This window comes from Scyliorhinus canicula, chromosome 23 (assembly GCF_902713615.1).
Source record: "Scyliorhinus canicula chromosome 23, sScyCan1.1, whole genome shotgun sequence".
NCBI classification, from domain to species: domain Eukaryota; kingdom Metazoa; phylum Chordata; class Chondrichthyes; order Carcharhiniformes; family Scyliorhinidae; genus Scyliorhinus; species Scyliorhinus canicula.
The window spans coordinates 25322936-25350853 of NC_052168.1; the positions used below are offsets into that span (position 1 = coordinate 25322936).

The 27918-nt window shown below is 51.9% G+C and overlaps 2 protein-coding genes across 3 annotated transcripts; one reads left to right on the forward strand and one right to left on the reverse strand.

Annotated features, from left to right (window-relative positions):
• The first annotated feature begins 354 nt into the window (after positions 1–354).
• LOC119956447 (39S ribosomal protein L33, mitochondrial-like) lies at positions 355–702 on the forward strand. The gene is given in 2 exon segments (XM_038783696.1): positions 355–443; positions 445–702. Coding segments are annotated over 2 exon segments (198 nt in total). The 5' UTR covers positions 355–377; the 3' UTR covers positions 577–702.
• A 1145-nt stretch (positions 703–1847) lies between these two features.
• Positions 1848–27709, reverse strand: LOC119956446 (nucleolar protein 12-like). Of its 2 annotated transcripts, XM_038783694.1 has the most exons (6): positions 27590–27709; positions 17814–17919; positions 13169–13217; positions 8977–9119; positions 6257–6372; positions 1848–2639 (listed from the first exon to the last, which is right to left on the reverse strand). In XM_038783694.1, the coding sequence occupies exons 1-6, from the start codon at positions 27664–27666 to the stop codon at positions 2483–2485; spliced, it is 648 nt and encodes a 215-aa protein (XP_038639622.1). In that variant the 5' UTR covers positions 27667–27709; the 3' UTR covers positions 1848–2482. The 2 variants fall into 2 exon arrangements, with proteins under 2 accessions (XP_038639622.1, XP_038639623.1); XM_038783695.1 differs by lacking the exon at positions 6257–6372.
• Between the last annotated feature and the right edge of the window lie 209 nt (positions 27710–27918).

Genomic DNA, 27918 nt, shown 5'->3' on the forward strand with positions numbered 1-27918 from the left:
CCTCAAATGGGAGGGAAGACCACGTTTAAAAAAAAATGACAATTGCCCCACACAAATTCTTGCAGTTAAAATAGGCACTCGGGAATGTTTTACCCGTGAAGACTAGCTGCAAATAGGACTTGGTGCAAAACTGGGCGGTGATAGTGGGGAAATAATTCATTTTGAATTAATGCATTTTGTTCGTTCATGGGATGTGGGCGCACAGGCTGTGCCAGCATTTATTGCCCATCCTTAATTGCCTTTGAGGGGCAGTAAAGAGTCAACCACATCGCTGTGGGTCTGGAGTCACATATAGGCCAGACCGGGTAAGGACGGTGGATTTCCTTCCCTAAAGGATGTCAGTGAACAGTTCCCATTGGTCTCCAGGCAGAGGGAGGATGTTGCTGACAACAGTGAACCTTGCCAAGAGCAAATCAAAGTCCGTCCTTGTGAGGATGGTTGCGTGCAGCTGGAAGTGGCTACTGCTTCAATGCAAAGAGGAGCCGACTACGGGAAAAACTAATCCTGAGAAAACACAATCCTGTAGTGAACAAGCATGTCCTTTTCTTTGAAAGGAAGAAAATCAGGTCAATCTGATAAGGGAGCTTAAATTGACTTGACTTTGTACAAGGACAGTTTATAAACTAAATAAGATTTCCTGAAAAAAGAATGAATTCCATGTGTGGTTTTGGGAAGACGCAAAAGGTGATGGTGACATTTCCAAAGGAGACGATAACGTGATAAGCAGGAACTATCACTTTTGCATTTGTATTTACATTTTGTGGATATTAATAAAAAAAGGATGTTAGTGAACCAGATCTTGATGACAATCGACAATGGTCATCTTTAAACCTTTAATTGCAGATTTTTACCAAACTCAAATTTCACCATCTGCAGTGATGGGATTTGAACCTGGGACCTCAAAGTCTTCTGGGTCTCTGCATTACTAGCCCAGTGACATACCACAATGCCACCGCCTCCACTCATCCCAAAGGAAGTTCAACATTCAAACAGAAATGTAGGCATTTAATGGATCCAGATCAGACTGGCTCAGCAAAATCAGTTTTTGTGTCTGTAATTCCATATCAACCTTGCCCTGAGCAAGAGGAAATTTACATGTAGTTTTCTATCAATGGGAAGTAAGCAGTAATCATAGCAAGTCTCGAGGCAGATCAGGAGATTGAGTAAAAGGATTACTTTGTGAAACTCTACTTTCAAGACACTTTCGCACATCTTGCTTTTATTCTTCAGCAATGCAGCCAGAGAAGCAATGTCGTACCGGCTGTTCGGCTGTCCAGATTCAAAGCTCTGCCGGCTGACGTGGGAGGCACTAGCAACATCAGATGTGAGGCACATTCCCCAAGATGCAATGGTTCAAAAGAAGCAGCTTCCGCCAGGGCAATCAACATCTTTACCAAGAGCAGGAACAAAAGTTTGCCAATAGCATGAAATAACAAGAACAGTTCGGGGCAAGGAAAGGAACGCAGCTTGCACGACGGACAGCGGGGGTAAGGGGTGCACAGACTAAATTCTCGAGTCTGAGACAAGAATGAGAGAATAGATACCATCTCCACATCGACACAATAATGGTTACCTAGATTCAGGTTCAATGCTGGCCTTCTGGGATAGCTCGATGCATGTTTAGAAAAGGAAATTGAAGGGGTGGCACGGTGGTTAGCACTGCTGCCCCACAGCACCGGGGAGCCGGGTTCAATCCCGGCCCTGGGTCACTGTCCGTGTGGAGTTTGCACATTCTCCCCATGTCTGCGTGGGTTTCGCCCCCACAACCCAAAGATGTGCAGGGTAGGTGGATTGGCCACGCTAAATTGCCCCTTAATTGGAAAAAATTAATTGGGTACGCTAAATACAAAAAAAAACAAAAGAAAATTGAAAGTATCATATAACGGTATCATTAACGGTACTGCTGAATATTTCAGGAGGATTTGGGGGAAATTCAGGACTTGCAGGCAGTGGTACGGGTACGTTGGGGCTCACATCAGAACACTCATAATTTGGGACAGGTAAGGAAGGCTATGTGGGCCAAATAGCCGTCCTCACTCGACTTTCTGTTTGTGTGCACACAGACGTTTCAAGGAGGTGCCCAGGTACCTGTATGAGGTGCGTGAATTGTCATTACAGATTTCGCACATCCCAGACATACAGGGTGGATGGACAATGAAGATTGGTGCAATTCTGCAGTTTGGAGAACATTCACAGCAAAAAAAAAAATCAGATGCAACGATCCTGTCTTAGAAACAAGTCCCGAAACAAACTATCCCTCAAGGAGGGGGCAGCATTACTTGTTAGTCCCAGATCTTCCTAAAAGAAGTTAGCGTCACTTGAGCACCTTCCACCTAAGTAAGGTAATCTCACAATGAAATTCCACCAACACTACACCCCTGATTGTAAAGAGATGATGGGTCATTCAGCTCCAACAGTGGTATTATAAGGGGACGCATTATTCAGAGGCTGGTAATGGCCGGGAGACCAGGCTTTCAGTGATTCAGCACTCCCCTCCTGGTTTCCCTGTCCTTTTTCTTCGCTGTGCTTTTGTGGTCTTGCCTTTCAGGGGTTTTTTGGCCTGATCGTGAGAACCTTTCCACTTCTTCCCCTTCGGATTTTTCACATTTGAGTGCAGGGCAGATGTCAGCGAAGAGATTCTGGAAAACAAAGAGGGTGAAAGAAATTGTCATATTTTATATTTTTTTGTAGTAATTCTATTAAAACCTGGGTTAAGATGCATACAGGCCGTATCACTGCTAGAGCAGTGATTAAGGTGTCATAAAAGTGAAGTAATCATTGATTTGCAGGTGAAATGCTCTGCTAATAGATCTCGAGAACCATTTACTTGTTTACAGAAAGCCAGCTAATAGAATATTGTTTAGGTTTGAATGACCCCTGGGGGGTGCAGATAATGTTTGATCCCGGCTAACAAGTCAAGGGACATCTTGTCAGAAGAGACAAAAGAATGCCTTATGCTTTGGGCACGGATGACATAGTTAATGGGAGGAGCCAGGTCTGTAGGTCCCAGAACTGTACCTGAACAGACGTTTGATCCTAAAAGGTTCGCTCTCCAAAGAATCTGCAGAGAGAAAAGTAAGTAAAACCTTGGTTGTTAACTTAATTCAGGAATGGTATTTGATATATATTGGTTTGCTTCATTCAAATGTAGTGGCAGATTTAGGAAGTAAGTTAAGGTTTCTTCTTTTATTTAAGACCTGTTGCAACAATTAATTATAAAGCTATTTCTTTATTGCTAATGTGGTTAAAGAGCACTGCCTGAGACTGTGGTTGATGGCAGATGCAATTGTGGCTTAGAAAAGGGAACAAAAGAAGCATAAAAGGATTTGCAGTTTGATAGGGAAAGGGAGGCGCAGTGGGACTGGATAAGTTCTTCTTAGAACCATGGAAGAATCAGAGAATCCCTGCAATTCAGAAGGAGGCCACTCGGCCCATCAAATCTGCAATGTCCCTCTAAAAGAGCATTCTATCTAGGCCCATGCCCGCACCCTACCCCCGTAACCAAATTGCCTCAGTTAAACCTATGGACACCAAGGGGCAGTTTATCATGGCCAAACCATCCGACATACCTTTGGACTGTGGGAGGAAACCGGAGCATCCGGAGGAAACCCACACAGACACAGGGAGAACGTGCAAAGTCCACACAGACACCCAAGGTCGGAATTGAACCCAGGTTCCTGGCACTGTAAGGCAACAGGGCTAACCACAAGGGCAGCACGGTGGCGCAGTGGTTAGCACTGCAGTCTCACGGCACCGAGGTCCCAGGTTCGATCCCAGCTCTGGGTCACTGTCCATGTGGAGTTTGCACATTCTCCCGTGTTTGCGTGGGTTTCGCCCCCACAACCCAAAGATGTGCAGGGCAGGTGGATTGGCCATGCTAAATTGCCCCTTAATTGGGTACTCTAAATTTATATAAAAAATACAAAAAAAACAAAAGGAAAGTGAAAGTATCATATAACGGTATCATTAACGGTACTGCTGCATATTTCAGGAGGATTTGGGGGAAATTCAGGACTTGCAGGCAGTGGTAAGGGTACGTTGGGGCTCACATCAGAACACTCATAATTTGGGACAGGTAAGGAAGGCTATGTGGGCCAAATGGCCGTCCTCACTCGACTTTCTGTTTGTGTGTAACTGTTCCAAGGAGGTGCCCAGGTACCTGTATGAGGTGCGTGAATTGTCATTACAGATTTCGCACATCCTAGACATACAGGGTGGATGGACAATGGAGATTGGTGCAATTCTGCAGTTTGGAGAACATTCACGCTCAGCAAAAAAAAACAGTGCTAACCACTGTGCCACCCTATACCTGTATGGTCTGGTCAGGCAAAATGGCCTCCTTCTGTGCTGTAACCATTCTATAATTCTATGATAATTTACTAGGCTCCAGAAATCTCACAAGTAAATATATTTCTCCTAACTTCTCTCTGTGATCATTTTAAATCGACGACACTGATTTTCCCAACTGGAGAAAATGGTCTTTCCCAGTTGGCAGTGACATGACCCAAACATGTTGAGTGTCAACTTCCTACACAAGTCAATGGCAGACGGCAAGAACGGGAGAGATTCCTGGTCCGCCAGACGATGGGAGAGAATATCCATCACTATCCAGAGCTCCAGACTACAACATGCATGGGAAAATGCAGGTGACCACAGTTACAAGGCGCCACGGCGGCGCAGTGGTTAGCACTGCTGCATCACAGCGCTGAGGACCCAGCGTCACTGGGCCCCGGGTCACTGTCCGTGTGGAGTTTGCACATTCTCCCCGTCTGCGTGGGTCTCACCCTCACAATCCAAAGATGTGCAGGGTAGGTGGATTGGCCACGCTAAATTGCCCCTTTAAGAGAAAAGCTTACCCCAGGAACCCGGACTCCCAGAGTGATCGGTATCATATCACACCACCGCCAGAAATCAACACCTATTTTATTTTTCTTGCATGTTTCATTGATTTTCTCGCCTGCAACAGGCTGTGAATTATTTATCCCTCCTTTGCTCTGCTACCCCTTCAGCTCAGAAATTGTTTCTATTATTCCTACTGAAGTTCATTCTTATCTGATGATGTTCATTTCCTGCTTAACAGACCAGTCTGCAAATTTTCAAATGTCTTCTTATACAATGCTGCATTTTCCCCCAACGTCAGCATCCACCACCTTCCCCCAGTTCATCAACTTTCACTTCTGATCATTTTTGGAGGACCAACCTTTCTTCTACAAGGTTCTAAAGAGTTACTTCCATCAGTTGCTCCACATCCTCCACTGGGACAATTATGTTCACACTTCCACTGGCAATTATGAGGGATGGCGGAGGGGGTGGATTACATTAAATATTTAATGGTTCTTTCATTTGTTGATCTTCCATAATGAGACTTCCTCCTCATCCCAAAGTGGTCCTCTGATTATTTAATGATTAAAGCACAAATTTTTATATTATTTAAAGATTACATCTCATTTGCCGTTTGAACCACCTTACACACTTTTATCGTTTTATAATTATTGTTTTGTAATTCTCATTTTTTAAAAATAAATTTAGAGTAGCCAATTCATTTTTTCCAATTAAGGGGCAATTTAGCATGGCCAAACCACCTATCCTGTACATCTTTGGGTTGTGGGGGTGAAACCCACGCAGACACGAGGAGAATGTGCGAACTCCACACGGACAGTGACCCAGAGGCGGGATCGAACCCGAGACCTCGGCGCCGTGAGGCTGCAGTGCTGACCACCGTGCTTCCCATAATCCTAATTTTTAATACGTGCTCCTCCTTTGAAGTTTCAATTCTGCCTGAACCTTTTTTTATTTTTTCAAATCAAGTTTAAAGTACCCAATTCTGACACAGGGCCAGGATCGAATCCGGGTCCACGGCACCATGAGGCAGCAGTGCTAACCACTGCGCCACCGTGCTGCCCGGAATTATTTTCTATCTTTTTTTAAATGTATTTTTGTTTTAAATTTAGCGTATCCAATTATTTTGTTTCCAATTAAGGGGCAATTTAGCGTGGCCAATCCACCTTCCTGCACATCTTTGGGTTGTGGGGGCGAAACCCACGCAGACACGGGGAGAATGTGCAAACTCCACACGGACAGTGGGCCGGGGCCGGGATCGAACCCGGGTCCTCGGCGCCGTGAGGCAGCAATGCTAACCACTGTGCCACCGTGCTGCCCTATTATTTTCTATCTTAACGGGGAAAAACATATTGATTTTGTAATCTCTGTTATCTGAAGATTTGCCATTGCTGCTACCCATTCTAATCTTTCCTACCTTGCAGACATTATGGGTTCAGTTCCTCTCCTTGGTAGAGGGGTTTCTCTTTGCTCAGACAGCTCTTCGTCCACATCATCATTCTTCACCGTCGCCGCTTGCTCAGTGTCTTCGGGCTTCAAAGATCAACAACAAAAAAAATCCACTTACTCCTTTTCGACGGCACGAGGACAAAATCATACTTGCAGGCTCCAACTCAAGAGCGTGCAGCTGCTGGAAGCGGCAAGAATTGAATCATAATCTCCGGCAACTCCACGTAAAGTCTTCAATTTCGTGCCTCAAGAAGCCAAACTGCTAATAATAATCTTTATTAGTGTCACAAGTAGGCTTACATTAACACTGCAATTAAGTTACTGTGAAAAGCCCCCAGTCGCCACACTCCGGCGCCTGTTCGGGTACACAGAGGGAGAATTCAGAATGTCCAATTCAGCATGTCTTTCGGGACTTGTGGGAGGAAACCGGACCCCCGGAGGAAACCCACGCAGACACGGGGAGAACGTTCAGATTCCACGCAATAATTGACCCAAGCTGGAAACGAACCCGGGTCCCTCGCGCTGTTAAGGAACAGCGCTAACCACTGTGCTATCGTGCTTTTACAATTTGCTCCATTTCAAGAAAATAATTGAGGATGGATAAAGTAGTTACGTTAGATGCAAGTCAGCTGACAAGAAGCTTATTCCAGGAGGTACTGAGGAGCGTGTTAGAGAGGTAAGCCTTAAACTCTGGAATGCAGTCTCAAAATCCTTTGTGTGTCTGTACCTCACTGTGTCTTTAAGACACTTCTTAAAGAGACAGCACGGTGGCGCAGTGGTTTGCACTGCTGCCTCACGGCGCTGAGGACCCGGGTTCAATCCTGGCCCCAGATCACTGTGCGGACTTTGCATATTCTTCCCGTATCTGCGTGGGTCTCACCCCCACAACCCTCCGAATAGCACGGTAGCATAGTGATTAGCACAATTGCTTCACAGCGTCAGGGTCCCAGGTTCGATTCCCGGCTTGGGTCACTGTCTGTGCGGAGTCTGCACATCCTCCCCGTGTGTGCGTGGGTTTCCTCCGGGTGCTCCGGTTTCCTCCCACAGTCCAAAGATGTGCAGGTTAGGTGGATTGGCCATTATAAATTGCCCTTAGTGTCCAAAATTGCCGTTAGTGTTGGGTGGGGTTACTGGGTTATGGGGATAGGGTGGAGGTGTGGGCTTGGGTAGGGTGCTCTTTCCAAGAGCTGGTGCAGACTCGATGGGCCGAATGGCCTCCATCTGCACTGCAAACTCTATGAATCTATGAATGTGCAGGTTAGGTGAACTGGCCACGTTAAATTGCCCCTCAATTGGAAAAAGAAGAAATGGGTGCTCTAAATTTATTTTTTTTTTAAAAAGGGGGGGGAAAAAAAAGAATTTGGGCAACAAATATCCTGAAGCGAGGAATTTTACCCTCCGCAAAAATAGTCGACAAACTGTTTTTGATAAGTTAGGAATTTCTGGCAGGTAAGATACTTGGCAAGGGGCTGGTTTAGCTCAATGGGCTAAATCGCTGGCTTTGAAAGCAGACCCAGGCAGGCCAGCAGCACGGTTCGATTCCCGTACCAGCCTCCCCGGACAGGCGCCGGAATGTGGCGACTAGGGGCTTTTCACAGTAACTTCATTGAAGCCTACTCGTGACAATAAGCCATTTTCATTTTTCACTTTGCAGCTCCGACTACACTGACGGCATTTACTAAAAGTAGTGCGACAGGCTGACCAGGCTATAAAAAGGACAAAGAAAGTACTTGGGCTTTATTTCTGGAGGGATAGATTTGAAAAATAGGGAAGCTATGTCAAACCTGCATCGAACAGCTGGCGTCACATAACAGTGCAGGTCACACATACACTTATATAAAGGGTCGAGGGGCACTGGGGGGGGGGGGGGGGGGGGGGAGTGCAGAGAAAGGTTTACAAAAGCAGTGCCAGAAATACGTGGGGTACACAGATCAGGGACGAGTCGACAGGCTATGGGGTCTTCTCACTTGAAGAAAAAAGGCGGCTGTGGGGTGACCTGACGGAGATCGTTAATAAGGCTGGAGGCAGAGAGAATGCTTCCTCTTGTGGGGACGAGCAGAACTAGAGGCCGCCCATATAAGATAATCACGGCGGCATCCAATAGGGAATTCAGAATCCTTTATCTAAAGACTGTGTTCAGAATGTGGAAGTCGCTACCACAGGGAGAGGTGAAAGTGAAGACGCATTTAAAGGGACACTGGGCAATCCTGAGGGAGAGGGGACGGCGGCACAATATGTAGCACTGTTGCCTCATAGCTCCAGGGTCCCGGGTTCAATTCCGGCCTCGGGTCACTGTGTGAAGTCTGCACGTTCTCCCCGTGTCTGCGTGGGTTTCCTCCGGTTGCTCCGGTTTCCTCCCACAGTCCAACCCAAAGATGTGCACGTTAGGTGGATCAGCCACACTAAATTGCCCCTTAAGTGTCCAGAAGGTTAGGTGGGGTTATGGGGATAGAGAAGGGAGGGCGTGGACTTAGGTAGGGTGCTCTTTCCAAGGGCCGGTGCAGACTCGATGGACCGAATGGCCTCCTTCTGCATTGCAGGGGTTCTTTGACAGAGGATTAAGACAGTAGATTTGGATGAGGAACGATGGGAGGAGGCCCAAACGGCACGGGCTGAATGGCTTGTCTCTGCCCCGTACATCCTGCGTATTCATGTGCGCGTGGTTTTATCCATCAACCGTGCACTCACCTGGTTTGCCCCCAGATTGAACAAGTTGGCAGCGGTCAAATCTAAACTGCTGACAGTTGTCACGGTAACAGTGTGGTTTGGATGGTCGTACTGAACGCATTCCACCTTGGATGTTGCCAGCTGATCTAACTCGTCAGCTTCCGCTGTAAGTGAACAGGAAACAATGCAGTCAGTCATTCCTCAGCCAAGGGCCACCACATCTGAGTCAGATTCAAGAGAGGCAGCTGAGTTGTACAAAAGGACTTCACTGACTGCAAAGCACTTGGAGAACCTCACAGTCGTGAACAGGCACCATCGTGGCAATAATTTACATTTGCTTAGAGCTTTTAACATAGTAAAATGCTTCACCGGAGTGTAACCAGACACAATGTAATACTGAGCCACAAGCCAGTGATAAGCAGTAGGTTTTAAAAGAGGCGAGAGATGGAAATAAATCCAGAGGTTTAGGGAAGAATTCAAGTGCTTGGAGCTGATTAGAAGGGCTGCAGGGTGGCACAGTGGGTTAGCACTGCTGCCTCACGGGGCCGAGGTCCCAGGTTCGATCCCGGCTCTGGGTCACTGTCCGTGTGGAGTTTGCAAATTCTCCCCGTGTTTACGTGGGTTTCGCACCCACAACCCAAAGATGTGCTGGGTAGGTGGATTGGCCACGTTAAACTGCCCCTTAATTGGGAAAAACAAAGAGCTGAATACAAATAAAAATGATGATATAAATACACGTTCCTTCCTTTCTGGTACTAATGCGGTGATATCTTTCTCCCTCCGATGGCGTCAGAGGCACTAGCTGTAAATCTCCCCGATTCGCAGTGTACCTCATGTCGAGGTGAGCAGCACCGACCAGGATGCTAGCCCGAGTGAACAATCGCACTCCCGTCTTTAATGAGTCAGAGGGTTGTTGCTTCAAGTCCCACACAAAATCTAGGCTGCAGTACTGAGGGAGTGCCGCACCATCGGGGGGTGCCACCAACTTTCTCGTTTGGCGATGATAGATCGCTTGGCGCTATTGGGTAAAGAGCAACGGGCGTTCTTCTTGGTGCCCTGGCCAATATTCATCCCTCAAGTCACCTTCAGTAAACTAGATTTGGTGTCCAACATTAGAAGAGTGACTGTTCAGAAATAGCTTGCAAAGTGCTTTGACTGCCCACAGAGCACAAACTATATCCATGCAAGCCTTCTCATTTCAGCTCATCTCAGTCAGAGCGACAGATTGGGAGATTATAGATGGACTGAGCATCCAAACAATAGAGGGATGGTCCAGCCGCACTCTGTCCCCGCTTGCCAGCAAGTGGGGTGTGCGCGCGCGCGCGTGCTTATGTATGTCAGTATGGATCTCAGTCAGATGAGGGTAGGATTACACTTCACTCAGAGGACCTTTGCAGCAGAATACCCACTTATGCAGGCTCATCCAGCAAGAATGGCAATGCATAGATACATAGTAGAAGCAGGAGGCCTTTTGGCCCTTCGAGCCTGCTCCGCCATTCATCACAATCATGGCTGATCATCCAACTCAATAGCCTAATCCTGCTTTCTCCCCATATCCTTTGATCCCATTCTCCCCAAAGGCTATATCCAGCCGCCTCTTGAATACATTCAATGTTTTGGCATCAACTACTTCCTGTGGTAATGAATTCCACAGGCTCACCACTCTGTGTGAAGAAATGGCTCCTTATCTCTGTCCGAAATGGTTTACCCAGAATCCTCAGGCTGTGACCCCTGGTTCTGGACACACCCATCATTGGTAACATCTTCCCTGCATCTACCCTGTCTAGTCCAGTTAGAATTTTATAAGTCTCTCTGAGATTCCCCTCATTATTCTGAACTCCAGCGAGAACAATCCCAACCTAGTCAATCTCTCCTCATATGACAGTCCCGCCATCCCAGGAATCAGTCTGGTAAACCTTCGCTGCACTCCCTCGAGAGCAAGAACATCCTTCCTCAGGGAAGGAGACCAAAACTGCCCACAGTACTCCGGGTGAGGCCTCACCAAGGCCCTGTATAATTGCAGCAACACATCCCTGCTTCTATACTCGAAACCTCTTGCAATGAAGGCCAACATACCATTAGCCTTCTTTACCGCCTGCTGCACCTGCATGCTTACCTTCAGCGACTGGTGCACAAGGACACCCAGGACCCGCTGCACATTCCCCTCTCCCAATTTACAACCGTTCAGGTAGTAATCTGCCTTCCTGTTTTTGCTTCCAAACTGAATAACCTCACACTTATCCAAACTATGCTGCATCTGCCACTGATTTGCCCACTCGCCCAACTTGTCCCGATCAGTATTGAAAATTGTGGGTGAGCCTCAGGTTAAATCACCACCAGTCAGCTCTCTTCTCCCCCTCCCCCCCCCCCCCCCCCCCCCCCCCCCCCCCCGACTCCAAGGGGGAAAGCAGCCTATGGTCATCTGGGGCTACGACCCCCCACTATGGGCGCTAGCTATGAAGAAAGGTTGAGTAGATTAGGATTGTTTTCATTGGAAAGACGGAGGTTGAGGGGGGGACCTGATTGAGGTCTACAAAATTATGAGAGGTATGGACAGGGTGGATAGCAACAAGATTTTTCCAACAGTGGGGGGGGTCAGCTACAAGGGGTCACGATTTCAAGGTGAGAGGGGGAAAGTTTAAGGGAGATGTGCGTGGAAAGTTTTTTACGCAGAGGGTGGTGGGTGCCTGGAATGCTTTACCAGCGGGGTTGGTAGAGGCGGGCACGATAGCATCATTTAAGAAGCATCTAGACAGGTATATGAATGTGCGGGAACAGAGGGAAGTAGACCTTGGAAAATAGGAGACAGGTTTAGATAAAGGATCTGGATTGGCGCAGGCTGGAAGGGCCGAAGGGCCTGTTCCTGTGCTGTAATTTTCTTTGTTCTATGGCGACCTCACCTTTATGGACAAGATATTGAAGGCGCGACCACGGATGGAGCATATCAGTGGAAACTCTGACACTCTGGGGCTGGGCCAATATTGGTACTGGTGATGTGTGTGTGTGTGGGGGGCACTTTCTTCAAAAAAAGACAGGTCAAGATCTCCTATCTGAAATGTTACGGAGATAGAGAAGTCAGGAAACACGAGGTGGGCTTACAGGCTCAACATGCAGAACACTGGAAGTCGAGCAGGGCCTGTCGAACCAGGCGTCTGTCAAGCCTCAGGAGAAAAGGGCAGTAAAGGTGAGGAGATTTCAGTCTTGTTGCTCCAGTCTGTCCCCTGCCTGGATGATGAGCCGTAACGGCCAGAACACAGCGAGTGGATGTTGGGAGGTCACATAACTGTGGTTAAAGGGTTGCCGGTTTCATTTTAACCCCGAAACCTGTGAAAAAAATGTCCCTCAGCTGCAAAATAAATTAGATGTTTAACCTCTGTGACGAATGGAGGATTTTAGGATTTAAGGAATAATTGGCTTCTAAATATTGGGGCAACTTAAGGGTTAAAATCCTGGTGTGTTCGACTGCAGTGGTCATGTTTTTATAAAGGATTTTGTTTTGGAAAGGCCTGGGCGCTTCTAGGGGCCAGAAGGTAAAACTGACCAAAGGAATGTGGTATGCAGTCCGGGCTAACTGGGAAAAGTCCTTGGGAGAGTTAATGTACTGTCAGTCTGCAGAGTTCATTTGTTTTTTCAGCATGGGGAGATTGTGTCATTGCTGGGTGGGGCCAATGAATGCAGCTAGTTAGTTTTGGAGAAGGCAGTGGGAGAGAGAAGAGGTGAAGTCTGATCTGTCTGACATTGAGTCCACAATTCTTCCACACTGGCATGGTTATAAAAGAATGATATTTAAAGCACAGCAGACTTGTCTGAGGACAAGGAAGAGGCTGAAACACGGCAGGTGAACCAGCTTTTTGAAGGCATTCAAGCAGAGACTGAAGGGGTTCGAACCAAAGCCAAATCTGTTTTATAAAGGAAGTATTACTCTATGCCATGCTGATTTTAAGATAGATTGAGAGCTGTATGTTTATTTTCTTTCTGTTTAATTAGAAATTGAGCAGTCATGTTTAAGGAAGCTGTTCTTTTTGGACGTGAAGTTAAAACGTTTAATATTGTGTTCATAATTAAGTTTTACTTTTAAAAGTAACCAACCCATGTTTTTTCATGTAATCACTCCCGGGACGAAACATTCGTTCTGCATAGTCTTAAAATAAACTAAAATTCAGGATCATAATACCATCCAGCCAGCTCAATCACACCGGACGATGAAAGTTACCTAAAGCTTCTTGTCTTTCCTTGAACATCTTCACGTATTCTTTATGTCTCTGGAAGTCAGGAAAGAGTACAGGTTAGGAAATATTGCAGCACAATTCTATTCTGCACCCCCAATTTCACCATCGCTAACTTTTTGCAGTTAGAACCATAGAATCTCTCCAGTGCAGGAGGAGGCCATTTGGCCCATCGAGTCTGCACCAATAGTCTGAAAGAGCACCCTAATTAGGCCCCATCGCCACCCTATTCCCGCGACCCAACCCAGCCTGCACATCTTTAAACACTAAGGGGCAATTTAGCATGGCCTATCCACCTAACCTACACATCTTTGGACTGTGGGAGGAATAATAATAAATAACCATCTTTATTGTCACAGGTAGACTTACATTTACACTGCAATGAAGTTACTATGAAAAGCGCCAGGGACCCAGGTTCGATTCCGGCCTTGGGTGACTGTGTGGAGCCTGCACGTTCTCCCGTGGACTATTTGATTGCCACCCACTCCACCACCTTAAACATTCACTCCCTCCCATCACCAGCACACAGTGGCAGCTGTATGTACCATCTACAAATGCACTGCAGCAACTCGCCAAGTCTTCCTCAATTGTACCTTCCAGGCCGCAACCTCTACCTCCCAGAAGGACAAGGGCAACGGACGCATTGGAATTTCAATTTGGTTCATAAAGTCTGGGACTTAAACCCTCATCTCAGTAATGGCAATTAATTCATTATCTTTATTGTCACAAGTCGGCTTACATTAACACTGCAATGAAGTTACTGTAAAAAGCCCCTAGTCGCCACATTCCGGCACCTGTTCGGGTCACAGAGGGAGAATTCAGAATGTCCAATTCACCTAACAGCACGTCTTTCGGGACTTGTGGGAGGAAACCGGAGCACCCGGAGGAAACCCACGCAGACACGGGGAGAACGTGCAGACTCCGCACAGGCAGAGACCCAAGCCAGGAATCGAACCTGGAATTCTGGAGCTGTGAAGCAACAGTGCTACCCACCGTGCCATCAACTTTGAATACTAAGGGGCAATTTAGCGTTGCCAATTCACCTAACCTGCACATCTTTAGACTGTGGGAGGAAACGGGAGCACCCGGAGGAAACCCACGCAGACACGGGGAGAACGTGGACAGTCACCGAACGCCGTAATCGAACCAGAGTCCCTGGCGCCGTGAGGCAGCAGTGATAACCATTGTGCCACCCAACTGTGCCACCAGGCGACCCCTACATGACACTTCAATGGTGCAAAGCATATTAAGGAGGCCCAAGGTCGTGCAAGTTATCAAATACTGCAGCAAAAAGCTGTAGAGTCTCTCTAGCTTATCATTTATCATGTCTTTTAACTGCGACACGTTGAAATACATTGGTAGCTTCTGTATCAATGCCACATTTACCCTTGAAACTGCTGCAACCTTTTGTGTCGATTTGGTGAACAAAAGGCAAGTTTGCCTTCTTTTCTGAGGGCGCATTGACCTGAAACATTATTTAATTTCTGTCTCCACAGAATTTTATCTCCAGCATTTTATCTTTGTTTTAGAACATAGAACATAGAACAGTACAGCACAGAACAGGCCCTTCGGCCCTCGATGTTGTGCCGAGCAATGATCACCCTAATTAAACCCACGTAACCCAACAATCCCCCCATTAACCTTACACTACGGGCAATTTAGCATGGCCAATCCACCTAACCCGCACATCTTTGGACTGTGGGAGGAAACCGGAGCACCCGGAGGAAACCCACGCACACACGGGGAGGACGTGCAGACTCCACACAGACAGTGACCCAGCCGGGAATCGAACCTGGGACCCTGGAGCTGTGAAGCATTGATGCTAACCACCATGCTACCGTGAGGCCCCAGATTCACGGATTCCCTAAATTCCAGATCGGCAGCAGTCTCAGTATATTTTTTTTCGATGCTCTCCTGAGGTGTCCACACGAGCGCACTTACTCACTGGGGATGAGCAAGCCCGTTTGTACCCAGCGTAACTCAAATGAGCACAACATTTCCGTTGGCAGCACCGTTAGCACTGGGACAGAACGGTAGCGCAGTGGTTATCACTGTTGCTTCACAGCTCCGGGGTCCCAGGTTCGATTCCCGTCTGGGTCACTGTCTGCACGTTCTCCCCGTGTGTGCGTGGGTTTCCCCCGGGTGCTCCGGTTTCCTCCCACAGTCCAAAGATGCACAGGTTAGGTGGATTGACCATGATAAATTGCCCTCCATGTGGAAAAAGCTTAGGTGGGGGTTACGGGGATAGGCTGCTCTTTCCAAAGGCCGGTGCAGACTTGATGGGCCGAATGGCCTCCTTCTGCATGTGCATTAAATATGGACTGTCTACATTCTAAACATTATTCTCTTTCCATGGCTGTTCCACTCCTCTCTCTCATTAGGGAGTCACTGAATAGATGTGGCATCATTCATATCGTCAGGCAGCCTTCAGTAATAATTCAGTTTTACAAAATTAGATTCTACCCGGTCTTTATGTTACAGTAAAAAGTAGTCATTTCCAAAATGACGTGCAACATGAATGTGGCACCGTCAATTTTTAATTCCCATAGCTGGTGAATCTTACTGGGCGGCTCCGCGGGCTTGAGGGCGATTTGCTTCCCCTCTGGGTCGACAGGTTCGGAGATGGCTGATAAATGTAATGCACGATCCGCAGACTCTGCCACGTGTGCTTGAAAGGTTCGTCAGAGAGGTTTGTAGCACAGAAAAGGTCCTCTGACCCATAGCGTGTGCGGCGGTCAAAATCAATCGCCTCAGTATTCTAATCCCGTTTCCCAGCACTTGGCCATCGCAAGTGCACTTCTAAATACTTCTTCAATGTTATGAGGGTCTCTGCCTCCACCCCCCTTTCAGGCAGCGAGTTCCAGACTCCCACCACCCTCTGGGTGAAAAGGTTTTTCCTCACATCTCCTCTAAACCTCCCGTTCCCTCACCTTAAATCTCTGCCCCCTGGTCATTGATCCCTCCACCAAGGGGAAAGGTTGGATAGATGGGTTACTGGTGGTCTGTACACTCCCTCTAACACCTTGGCTTGTGGTTAGCACTGTTGCTCATGTGGTTGCTTTGTTTAAGGATAATCCAGGAAATTACAGACCGGTGAGCGACCGGGAGGGAAATTATTGGAGGCAGGGTTTTTCAAGACAGGATTTACTCCCATTCGGAAGCAAGTGAACATATTCGTGAGAGGCAGCATGGTTCCTACTTCCCTTTTTCCTGTTTTTCCTACTGTTTTGTCCATGCCTTCTACTGTGGAGACAGATACTAAATAGTTGTTGAGTTTCTGTCATTTCCTTGCTCTCCATTGTTAATTCTACCATCACCTTTGCAGAATTATGCACCTTTCCTTTCAATTTGATACCACCCTCCTTAGTCACAGATGGTGCGCCTTTCCTTAGCTTTCCTCTTTCAATGAAACAGCGACACAGTGGTTAGCACTGTTGCTTCACAGCGCCAGGGAACCAGGTTCGATTCCCGGCTTGAGTCACTGTCTGTGCGGAGTCTGCACGTTCTCTCCGTGTCTGCGTGGGTTTCCTCCGGGTGCTCCGGTTTCCTCCCACAAGTCCCGAAAGACGTGCTGTTAGGTGAATTGGACATTCTGAATTCTGCCTGTGTACTCGAACAGGCGCCGGAATGTGGCGACTAGGGGCTTTTCACAGTAACCTCATTGCAGTGTTAATGTCAGCCTACTTGAAAAATGAAAATGGCTTATTGTCACGAGTAGGCTTCAATGAAGTTACTGTGAAAAGCCCCTAGTCGCCACATTCCGGCGCCTGTCCGGGAGGCTGGTACGGGAATCGAACCGTGCTGCTGGCCTGCTTTAAAAGCCAGCGATTTAGCCCAGTGAGCTAAACCAGCCCCTTGTGACAATATTTGTGACAATAATTAAGATTATCATTTGAAGCAAAGTCTGGTTTATGGTGCCTTCCCAAATGAGCCTCCTCCACTTGAGTCAGTCGCAAGCCAGGGACTCCCATGAATCGGTGCGGATGTTTGACCTCTTTGGGAATGCTGTGAAGATATCTGGGGCTCTCCGGCTGTGAGCGGTTTCAGAGTAGAGCATTTGTTTGGAGGGGTCTGGTTACCAGGCAGCGTCTAGAGGGAAACATTGCTGTTGAATTTGGAATGTCTAATGGAAGAACAATGTCCCTCTTGGAGCAAGATTTTGGTCACCGACCCTGCAGTCTCCGTGTGACATGGTATCAAATTTTGCTTCTGTGAAGTGCCTTGGGATGTTTTAGTGTTCACAGGATCAGCGATTAGAATCCCTACGGTGCTGAAGGAGGCCATTGAGCCCATCGAGTCTGCACCGACCCTCTGAAAGAGCACTCCACCCAAGCCCACTTCCCCGCCCCATCACAACAACCCCTGAACCTAACCTACAGATTCCTGAAACACTAAGGGCAATTTATCACAGCCAACCCACCTAACCCGCACATGTGGACTGTGGGAGGAAACCGGAGCACCCCGGAGGAAATCCACGCAGACACGTGCAAACACCACAGTCACCCGAGGCGGGAATCGAACCCAGGTTCCTGATTCGATGAGGTTCCTGATTTTACAGAAAGACGAGTGGCTGTTTCCTCTTCCAGAGCAGGCTTGCTTGCCGAACGGCCCCGTGTCAATCGCCATTCTCACCTCATCTTTCACTCTCTTTTGCTCCTCCTTTAGCTTCACTTTAATTTCTTCCAGCGCCTTTTTCCTCCTCTCCACCTTTCGCTTGTGAAAGCCAGTCAGAAACTCCCTTCAAAGGAAAGGAACATTTTTAATTTAAAAAAAAAGATAATCTGCAAGACGTTTTCATGAAATCGCAGAATGATACAGTTCGCAAGGAGGGGTCATCCAGCCCATCATTACTGGGCATTGAACCCTCTCAATATATCTGATTTCTTTCCCCATCATGTCTTTATTTTGTTTCCTCTCTGGTACATCTATGCCAGCAACCTTGGCGAGTGAGAGGGCCGCCTGAGTGGCCCTCCTTCAGCTCAAGATTGAAATCGGGCTGTTTCTCCAACAATGAGCCCATCAAAAAGATTCAACGCATTTAATGCACATCAAATATTTTGTGAGAGAAAATGTTTAATCATTTATATATTGATAGAACCATCATCAACCTCGAGTCGGAAAAGCAGAAAGAGTATCCCTTGCTTTGAATGCCTGCAAATCACTTCCATCAGGCCAGCCGGGGAACAGCTACCTGGGCGAAAACCAGGGAATCTGGCAACTCTGCCTGTGGGGAGCTGCCAAGAAAATGACTAGTGGGCCACACTCAGTACCCTGGTGGGCAGCAGACTGCCCGCCACTGATTGACACACACACTCCTTGTAATAGTCAATTACACAGTCTTGAGGATCTGTTGCGAAGGATCTTCCTCCGAAACATTCCTCACGGTTGAAGATAGTGATAGTTACTAGGATCAGACGCAAAATTAGCCAGCTTTGCTAGAACTTGCTCCTTTGCCTCGGGACTATCAGTATCTTGAAACTCAGAAACAAGGGCCTGCAGATAATCAAACCGGTCTTGGGATTTATCTTCCCTCAGTCGGCCTGAACTGGCCATTTCAACTGAACTCCAGATAGCTGATTCCCAAACTGGAAACGCTGCCTCCTCACTCACTCCCTCAGAACGCTGCCTCCTCACTCCCTCAGAACGCTGCCTCCTCACTCACTCCCTCAGAACGCTGCCTTCTCACTCACTCAGAACGCCGCCTCCTCACTCCCTCCCTCAGAACGCTGCCTCCTCACTCACTCAGAACGCTGCCTCCTCACTCACTCCCTCAGAACGCTGCCTCCTCACTCACTCCCTCAGAACGCTGCCTCCTCACTCCCTCAGAACGCTGCCTCCTCACTCACTCCCTCAGAACGCCGCCTCCTCACTCACTCCCTCAGAACGCTGCCTCCTCACTCACTCCCTCAGAACGCTGCCTCCTCACTCCCTCAGAATGCTGCCTCCTCACTCCCTCAGAACGCTGCCTCCTCACTCCCTCAGAACGCTGCCTCCTCACTCACTCCCTCAGAACGCTGCCTCCTCACTCTCTCAGAACGCTGCCTCCTCACTCCCTCAGAACGCTGCCTCCTCACTCACTCCCTCAGAACGCTGCCTCCTCACTCACTCCCTCAGAACACTGCCTCCTCACTCACTCCCTCAGAACGCTGCCTCCTCACTCACTCCCTCAGAGCGCTGCCTCCTCACTCCCTCAGAACGCTGCCTCCTCACTCAATCCCTCAGAACGCTGCCTCCTCACTCACTCAGAACGCTGCCTCCTCACTCCCTCAGAACGCTGCCTCCTCACTCACTCCCTCAGAACGCTGCCTCCTCACTCACTCTCTCAGAACGCTGCCTCCTCACTCACTCTCTCAGAACGCTGCCTCCTCACTCCCTCAGAACGCTGCCTCCTCACTCACTCCCTCAGAACGCTGCCTCCTCACTCACTCCCTCAGAACGCTGCCTCCTCACTCACTCTCTCAGAATGCTGCCTCCTCACTCCCTCAGAACGCTGCCTCCTCTCACTCCCTCAGAACGCTGCCTCCTCACTCACTCTCTCAGAACGCTGCCTCCTCACTCCCTCAGAACGCTGCCTCCTCACTCCCTCAGAACGCTGCCTCCTCACTCACTCCCTCAGAACGCTGCCTCCTCACTCACTCCCTCAGAATGCCGCCTCCTCACTCACTCCCTCCCTCAGAACGCTGCCTCCTCACTCACTCCCTCAGAACGCTGCCTCCTCACTCCCTCAGAACGCTGCCTCCTCACTCACTCCCTCAGAACGCCGCCTCCTCACTCACTCCCTCAGAACGCTGCCTCCTCACTCACTCCCTCAGAACGCTGCCTCCTCACTCCCTCAGAAAGCTGCCTCCTCACTCCCTCAGAACGCTGCCTCCTCACTCACTCTCTCAGAACGCTGCCTCCTCACTCCCTCAGAACGCTGCCTCCTCACTCACTCCCTCAGAACGCTGCCTCCTCACTCTCTCAGAACGCTGCCTCCTCACTCCCTCAGAACGCTGCCTCCTCACTCACTCCCTCAGAACGCTGCCTCCTCACTCACTCCCTCAGAACACTGCCTCCTCACTCCCTCAGAACGCTGCCTCCTCACTCACTCCCTCAGAACGCTGCCTCCTCACTCACTCAGAACGCTGCCTCCTCACTCCCTCAGAACGCTGCCTCCTCACTCACTCCCTCAGAACGCTGCCTCCTCACTCACTCTCTCAGAACGCTGCCTCCTCACTCACTCCCTCAGAACGCTGCCTCCTCACTCACTCCCTCAGAACGCTGCCTCCTCACTCACTCCCTCAGAACGCTGCCTCCTCACTCACTCTCTCAGAATGCTGCCTCCTCACTCCCTCAGAACGCTGCCTCCTCACTCACTCCCTCAGAACGCTGCCTCCTCTCACTCCCTCAGAACGCTGCCTCCTCACTCACTCTCTCAGAACGCTGCCTCCTCACTCCCTCAGAACGCTGCCTCCTCACTCCCTCAGAACGCTGCCTCCTCACTCACTCCCTCAGAACGCTGCCTCCTCACTCACTCAGAACGCTGCCTCCTCACTCACTCCCTCAGAACGCTGCCTCCTCACTCACTCAGAACGCTGCCTCCTCACTCACTCTCTCAGAACGCTGCCTCCTCACTCACTCCCTCAGAACGCTGCCTCCTCACTCACTCCCTCAGAACGCTGCCTCCTCACTCACTCAGAACGCTGCCTCCTCACTCCCTCAGAACGCTGCCTCCTCACTCACTCAGAACGCTGCCTCCTCACTCTCTCAGAACGCTGCCTCCTCACTCACTCAGAACGCTGCCTCCTCACTCACTCCCTCAGAACGCTGCCTCCTCACTCACTCCCTCAGAACGCTGCCTCCTCACTCACTCCCTCAGAACGCTGCCTCCTCACTCACTCCCTCAGAACGCTGCCTCCTCACTCACTCTCTCAGAATGCTGCCTCCTCACTCCCTCAGAACGCTGCCTCCTCTCACTCCCTCAGAACGCTGCCTCCTCACTCACTCTCTCAGAACGCTGCCTCCTCACTCCCTCAGAACGCTGCCTCCTCACTCCCTCAGAACGCTGCCTCCTCACTCCCTCAGAACGCTGCCTCCTCACTCACTCCCTCAGAACGCTGCCTCCTCACTCTCCCTCAGAACACTGCCTCCTCACTCACTCAGAACGCTGCCTCCTCACTCACTCCCTCAGAACGCTGCCTCCTCACTCACTCAGAACGCTGCCTCCTCACTCACTCCCTCAGAACGCTGCCTCCTCACTCACTCCCTCAGAACACTGCCTCCTCACTCACTCAGAACGCTGCCTCCTCACTCACTCCCTCAGAACGCTGCCTCCTCACTCACTCAGAACGCTGCCTCCTCACTCACTCCCTCAGAACGCTGCCTCCTCACTCACTCACTCAGAACGCTGCCTCCTCACTCCCTCAGAACGCTGCCTCCTCACTCACTCAGAACACTGCCTCCTCACTCACTCAGAACGCTGCCTCCTCACTCACTCTCTCAGAACGCTGCCTCCTCACTCCCTCAGAACGCTGCCTCCTCACTCACTCAGAACGCTGCCTCCTCACTCACTCTCTCAGAACGCTGCCTCCTCACTCCCTCAGAACGCTGCCTCCTCACTCCCTCAGAACGCTGCCTCCTCACTCCCTCAGAACGCTGCCTCCTCACTCCCTCAGAACGCTGCCTCCTCACTCCCTCAGAACGCTGCCTCCTCACTCACTCAGAACGCTGCCTCCTCACTCACTCTCTCAGAACGCTGCCTCCTCACTCTCTCAGAACGCTGCCTCCTCACTCACTCAGAACGCTGCCTCCTCACTCACTCTCTCAGAACGCTGCCTCCTCACTCTCTCAGAACGCTGCCTCCTCACTCACTCAGAACGCTGCCTCCTCACTCACTCTCTCAGAACGCTGCCTCCTCACTCTCTCAGAACGCTGCCTCCTCACTCACTCCCTCAGAACGCTGCCTCCTCACTCCCTCAGAACGCTGCCTCCTCACTCCCTCAGAACGCTGCCTCCTCACTCCCTCAGAACGCTGCCTCCTCACTCACTCCCTCCCTCAGAACGCTGCCTCCTCACTCCCTCAGAACGCTGCCTCCTCACTCTCTCCCTCCCTCAGAACGCTGCCTCCTCACTCCCTCAGAACGCTGCCTTCTCACTCACTCAGAACGCTGCCTCCTCACTCACTCCCTCAGAACGCTGCCTCCTCACTCACTCCCTCAGAACGCTGCCTCCTCACTCACTCCCTCAGAACGCTGCCTCCTCACTCACTCAGAACGCTGCCTCCTCACTCACTCCCTCAGAACGCTGCCTCCTCACTCACTCCCTCAGAACGCTGCCTCCTCACTCACTCAGAACGCTGCCTCCTCACTCCCTCAGAACGCTGCCTCCTCACTCACTCAGAACGCTGCCTCCTCACTCACTCAGAACGCTGCCTCCTCACTCACTCTCTCAGAACGCTGCCTCCTCACTCCCTCAGAACGCTGCCTCCTCACTCACTCAGAACGCTGCCTCCTCACTCACTCTCTCAGAACGCTGCCTCCTCACTCACTCAGAACGCTGCCTCCTCACTCACTCCCTCAGAACGCTGCCTCCTCACTCACTCAGAACGCTGCCTCCTCACTCCCTCAGAACGCTGCCTCCTCACTCACTCAGAACGCTGCCTCCTCACTCACTCAGAACGCTGCCTCCTCACTCACTCTCTCAGAACGCTGCCTCCTCACTCCCTCAGAACGCTGCCTCCTCACTCACTCAGAACGCTGCCTCCTCACTCACTCTCTCAGAACGCTGCCTCCTCACTCCCTCAGAACGCTGCCTCCTCACTCCCTCAGAACGCTGCCTCCTCACTCCCTCAGAACGCTGCCTCCTCACTCCCTCAGAACGCTGCCTCCTCACTCCCTCAGAACGCTGCCTCCTCACTCCCTCAGAACGCTGCCTCCTCACTCACTCAGAACGCTGCCTCCTCACTCCCTCAGAACGCTGCCTCCTCACTCCCTCAGAACGCTGCCTCCTCACTCACTCAGAACGCTGCCTCCTCACTCACTCTCTCAGAACGCTGCCTCCTCACTCCCTCAGAACGCTGCCTCCTCACTCCCTCAGAACGCTGCCTCCTCACTCCCTCAGAACGCTGCCTCCTCACTCCCTCAGAACACTGCCTCCTCACTCCCTCAGAACGCTGCCTCCTCACTCCCTCAGAACGCTGCCTCCTCACTCACTCAGAACGCTGCCTCCTCACTCCCTCAGAACGCTGCCTCCTCACTCACTCAGAACGCTGCCTCCTCACTCCCTCAGAACGCTGCCTCCTCACTCCCTCAGAACGCTGCCTCCTCACTCCCTCAGAACGCTGCCTCCTCACTCCCTCAGAACGCTGCCTCCTCACTCACTCCCTCAGAACGCTGCCTCCTCACTCCCTCAGAACGCTGCCTCCTCACTCCCTCAGAGCGCTGCCTCCTCACTCCCTCAGAACGCTGCCTCCTCACTCCCTCAGAACGCTGCCTCCTCACTCCCTCAGAACGCTGCCTCCTCACTCACTCCCTCAGAACGCTGCCTCCTCACTCACTCCCTCAGAACGCTGCCTCCTCACTCCCTCAGAACGCTGCCTCCTCACTCCCTCAGAACGCTGCCTCCTCACTCACTCCCTCAGAACGCTGCCTCCTCACTCACTCAGAACGCTGCCTCCTCACTCACTCAGAACGCTGCCTCCTCTCACTCCCTCAGAACGCTGCCTCCTCACTCCCTCAGAACGCTGCCTCCTCACTCACTCCCTCAGAGCGCTGCCTCCTCACTCCCTCAGAACGCTGCCTCCTCACTCCCTCAGAACGCTGCCTCCTCACTCACTCCCTCAGAACGCTGCCTCCTCACTCACTCACTCAGAACGCTGCCTCCTCTCACTCCCTCAGAACGCTGCCTCCTCACTCCCTCAGAACGCTGCCTCCTCACTCACTCCCTCAGAGCGCTGCCTCCTCACTCACTCAGAACGCTGCCTCCTCACTCACTCAGAACGCTGCCGCCTCACTCCCTCAGAACGCTGCCTCCTCACTCCCTCAGAACGCTGCCTCCTCACTCACTCCCTCAGAACGCCGCCTCCTCACTCACTCAGAACGCCGCCTCCTCACTCACTCAGAACGCCGCCTCCTCACTCACTCCCTCAGAACGCTGCCTCCTCACTCACTCAGAACGCTGCCTCCTCACTCACTCAGAACGCTGCCTCCTCACTCCCTCAGAACGCTGCCTCCTCACTCACTCAGAACACTGCCTCCTCACTCACTCAGAACGCTGCCTCCTCACTCACTCTCTCAGAACGCTGCCTCCTCACTCCCTCAGAACGCTGCCTCCTCACTCACTCAGACCGCTGCCTCCTCACTCACTCTCTCAGAACGCTGCCTCCTCACTCCCTCAGAACGCTGCCTCCTCACTCCCTCAGAACGCTGCCTCCTCACTCCCTCAGAACGCTGCCTCCTCACTCCCTCAGAACGCTGCCTCCTCACTCCCTCAGAACGCTGCCTCCTCACTCACTCAGAACGCTGCCTCCTCACTCACTCTCTCAGAACGCTGCCTCCTCACTCTCTCAGAACGCTGCCTCCTCACTCACTCAGAACGCTGCCTCCTCACTCACTCTCTCAGAACGCTGCCTCCTCACTCTCTCAGAACGCTGCCTCCTCACTCACTCAGAACGCTGCCTCCTCACTCACTCTCTCAGAACGCTGCCTCCTCACTCACTCAGAACGCTGCCTCCTCACTCACTCCCTCAGAACGCTGCCTCCTCACTCCCTCAGAACGCTGCCTCCTCACTCCCTCAGAACGCTGCCTCCTCACTCCCTCAGAACGCTGCCTCCTCACTCACTCCCTCCCTCAGAACGCTGCCTCCTCACTCCCTCAGAACGCTGCCTCCTCACTCTCTCCCTCCCTCAGAACGCTGCCTCCTCACTCCCTCAGAACGCTGCCTTCTCACTCACTCAGAACGCTGCCTCCTCACTCACTCCCTCAGAACGCTGCCTCCTCACTCACTCCCTCAGAACGCTGCCTCCTCACTCACTCCCTCAGAACGCTGCCTCCTCACTCACTCAGAACGCTGCCTCCTCACTCACTCCCTCAGAACGCTGCCTCCTCACTCACTCCCTCAGAACGCTGCCTCCTCACTCACTCAGAACGCTGCCTCCTCACTCCCTCAGAACGCTGCCTCCTCACTCACTCAGAACGCTGCCTCCTCACTCACTCAGAACGCTGCCTCCTCACTCACTCTCTCAGAACGCTGCCTCCTCACTCCCTCAGAACGCTGCCTCCTCACTCACTCAGAACGCTGCCTCCTCACTCACTCTCTCAGAACGCTGCCTCCTCACTCACTCAGAACGCTGCCTCCTCACTCACTCCCTCAGAACGCTGCCTCCTCACTCACTCAGAACGCTGCCTCCTCACTCCCTCAGAACGCTGCCTCCTCACTCACTCAGAACGCTGCCTCCTCACTCACTCAGAACGCTGCCTCCTCACTCACTCTCTCAGAACGCTGCCTCCTCACTCCCTCAGAACGCTGCCTCCTCACTCACTCAGAACGCTGCCTCCTCACTCACTCTCTCAGAACGCTGCCTCCTCACTCCCTCAGAACGCTGCCTCCTCACTCCCTCAGAACGCTGCCTCCTCACTCCCTCAGAACGCTGCCTCCTCACTCCCTCAGAACGCTGCCTCCTCACTCCCTCAGAACGCTGCCTCCTCACTCCCTCAGAACGCTGCCTCCTCACTCACTCAGAACGCTGCCTCCTCACTCCCTCAGAACGCTGCCTCCTCACTCCCTCAGAACGCTGCCTCCTCACTCACTCAGAACGCTGCCTCCTCACTCACTCCCTCAGAACGCTGCCTCCTCACTCCCTCAGAACGCTGCCTCCTCACTCCCTCAGAACGCTGCCTCCTCACTCCCTCAGAACGCTGCCTCCTCACTCCCTCAGAACACTGCCTCCTCACTCCCTCAGAACGCTGCCTCCTCACTCCCTCAGAACGCTGCCTCCTCACTCACTCAGAACGCTGCCTCCTCACTCCCTCAGAACGCTGCCTCCTCACTCCCTCAGAACGCTGCCTCCTCACTCCCTCAGAACGCTGCCTCCTCACTCCCTCAGAACGCTGCCTCCTCACTCCCTCAGAACGCTGCCTCCTCACTCCCTCAGAACGCTGCCTCCTCACTCACTCCCTCAGAACGCTGCCTCCTCACTCCCTCAGAACGCTGCCTCCTCACTCCCTCAGAGCGCTGCCTCCTCACTCCCTCAGAACGCTGCCTCCTCACTCCCTCAGAACGCTGCCTCCTCACTCCCTCAGAACGCTGCCTCCTCACTCACTCCCTCAGAACGCTGCCTCCTCTCACTCCCTCAGAACGCTGCCTCCTCACTCCCTCAGAACGCTGCCTCCTCACTCACTCCCTCAGAGCGCTGCCTCCTCACTCCCTCAGAACGCTGCCTCCTCACTCCCTCAGAACGCTGCCTCCTCACTCACTCCCTCAGAACGCTGCCTCCTCACTCACTCACTCAGAACGCTGCCTCCTCTCACTCCCTCAGAACGCTGCCTCCTCACTCCCTCAGAACGCTGCCTCCTCACTCACTCCCTCAGAGCGCTGCCTCCTCACTCACTCAGAACGCTGCCTCCTCACTCACTCAGAACGCTGCCGCCTCACTCCCTCAGAACGCTGCCTCCTCACTCCCTCAGAACGCTGCCTCCTCACTCACTCCCTCAGAACGCCGCCTCCTCACTCACTCAGAACGCCGCCTCCTCACTCACTCAGAACGCCGCCTCCTCACTCACTCCCTCAGAACGCTGCCTCCTCACTCACTCAGAACGCTGCCTCCTCACTCACTCAGAACGCTGCCTCCTCACTCCCTCAGAACGCTGCCTCCTCACTCACTCAGAACGCTGCCTCCTCACTCACTCCCTCCCTCAGAACGCTGCCTCCTCACTCACTCCCTCAGAACGCTGCCTCCTCTCACTCCCTCAGAACGCTGCCTCCTCACTCACTCAGAACGCCGCCTCCTCACTCACTCAGTCGGAACGCTGTGAGGGGTTTACTCAGCCCCTCTGTCTCTCTCTCTCTCTCCCCAAGGACCCTCCGCTCCCCTCCCCTCCCTCACCTCCGCTCCCCTCCCCTCCCTCACCTCCCCTCCCCTCCCTCACCTCACCTCCGCTCCCCTCCCTCACCTCACCTCCGCTCCCCTCCCCTCCCTCACCTCCGCTCCCCTCCCCTCCCTCACCTCCGCTCCCCTCCCCTCCCTCACCTCCGCTCCCCTCCCCTCCCTCACCTCCGCTCCCCTCACCTCCGCTCCCCTCCCCCTCACCTCCGCTCCTCCCCCTCCCTCACCTCCGCTCCTCCCCCTCCCTCACCTCCTCCCCCTCCCTCACCCTCACCTCCGCTCCTCCCCCTCCCTCACCTCCTCCCCCTCCCTCACCCTCACCCTCACCTCCGCTCCTCCTCCTTGAACACCAGGACCCCGCTCCCCCGGCGTGAGCCGCCTCCCCGGCCCCGGATTCTCTTCATCTCCCTCTCCCCGCCTTCCAGTTCCCGGCTTCCGGTTAGCGACTTCCGGCGCCGCGGATCCGCGCGTCCCCACCTCCCCCCGGAAACCGGGCTGCGCACAAAGATTCCGCATCACCGCCCGACTCCAGCCTGTCAGAGTGAGGGTCCCCCACTGACGCTCACTCCCTTAGGGTCACTAAGGGTCACTCACTGTCAGAGTGAGGATCACTCACTGAGGGTCACTCCCTGTCAGAGTGAGGGTTACTCACTAAG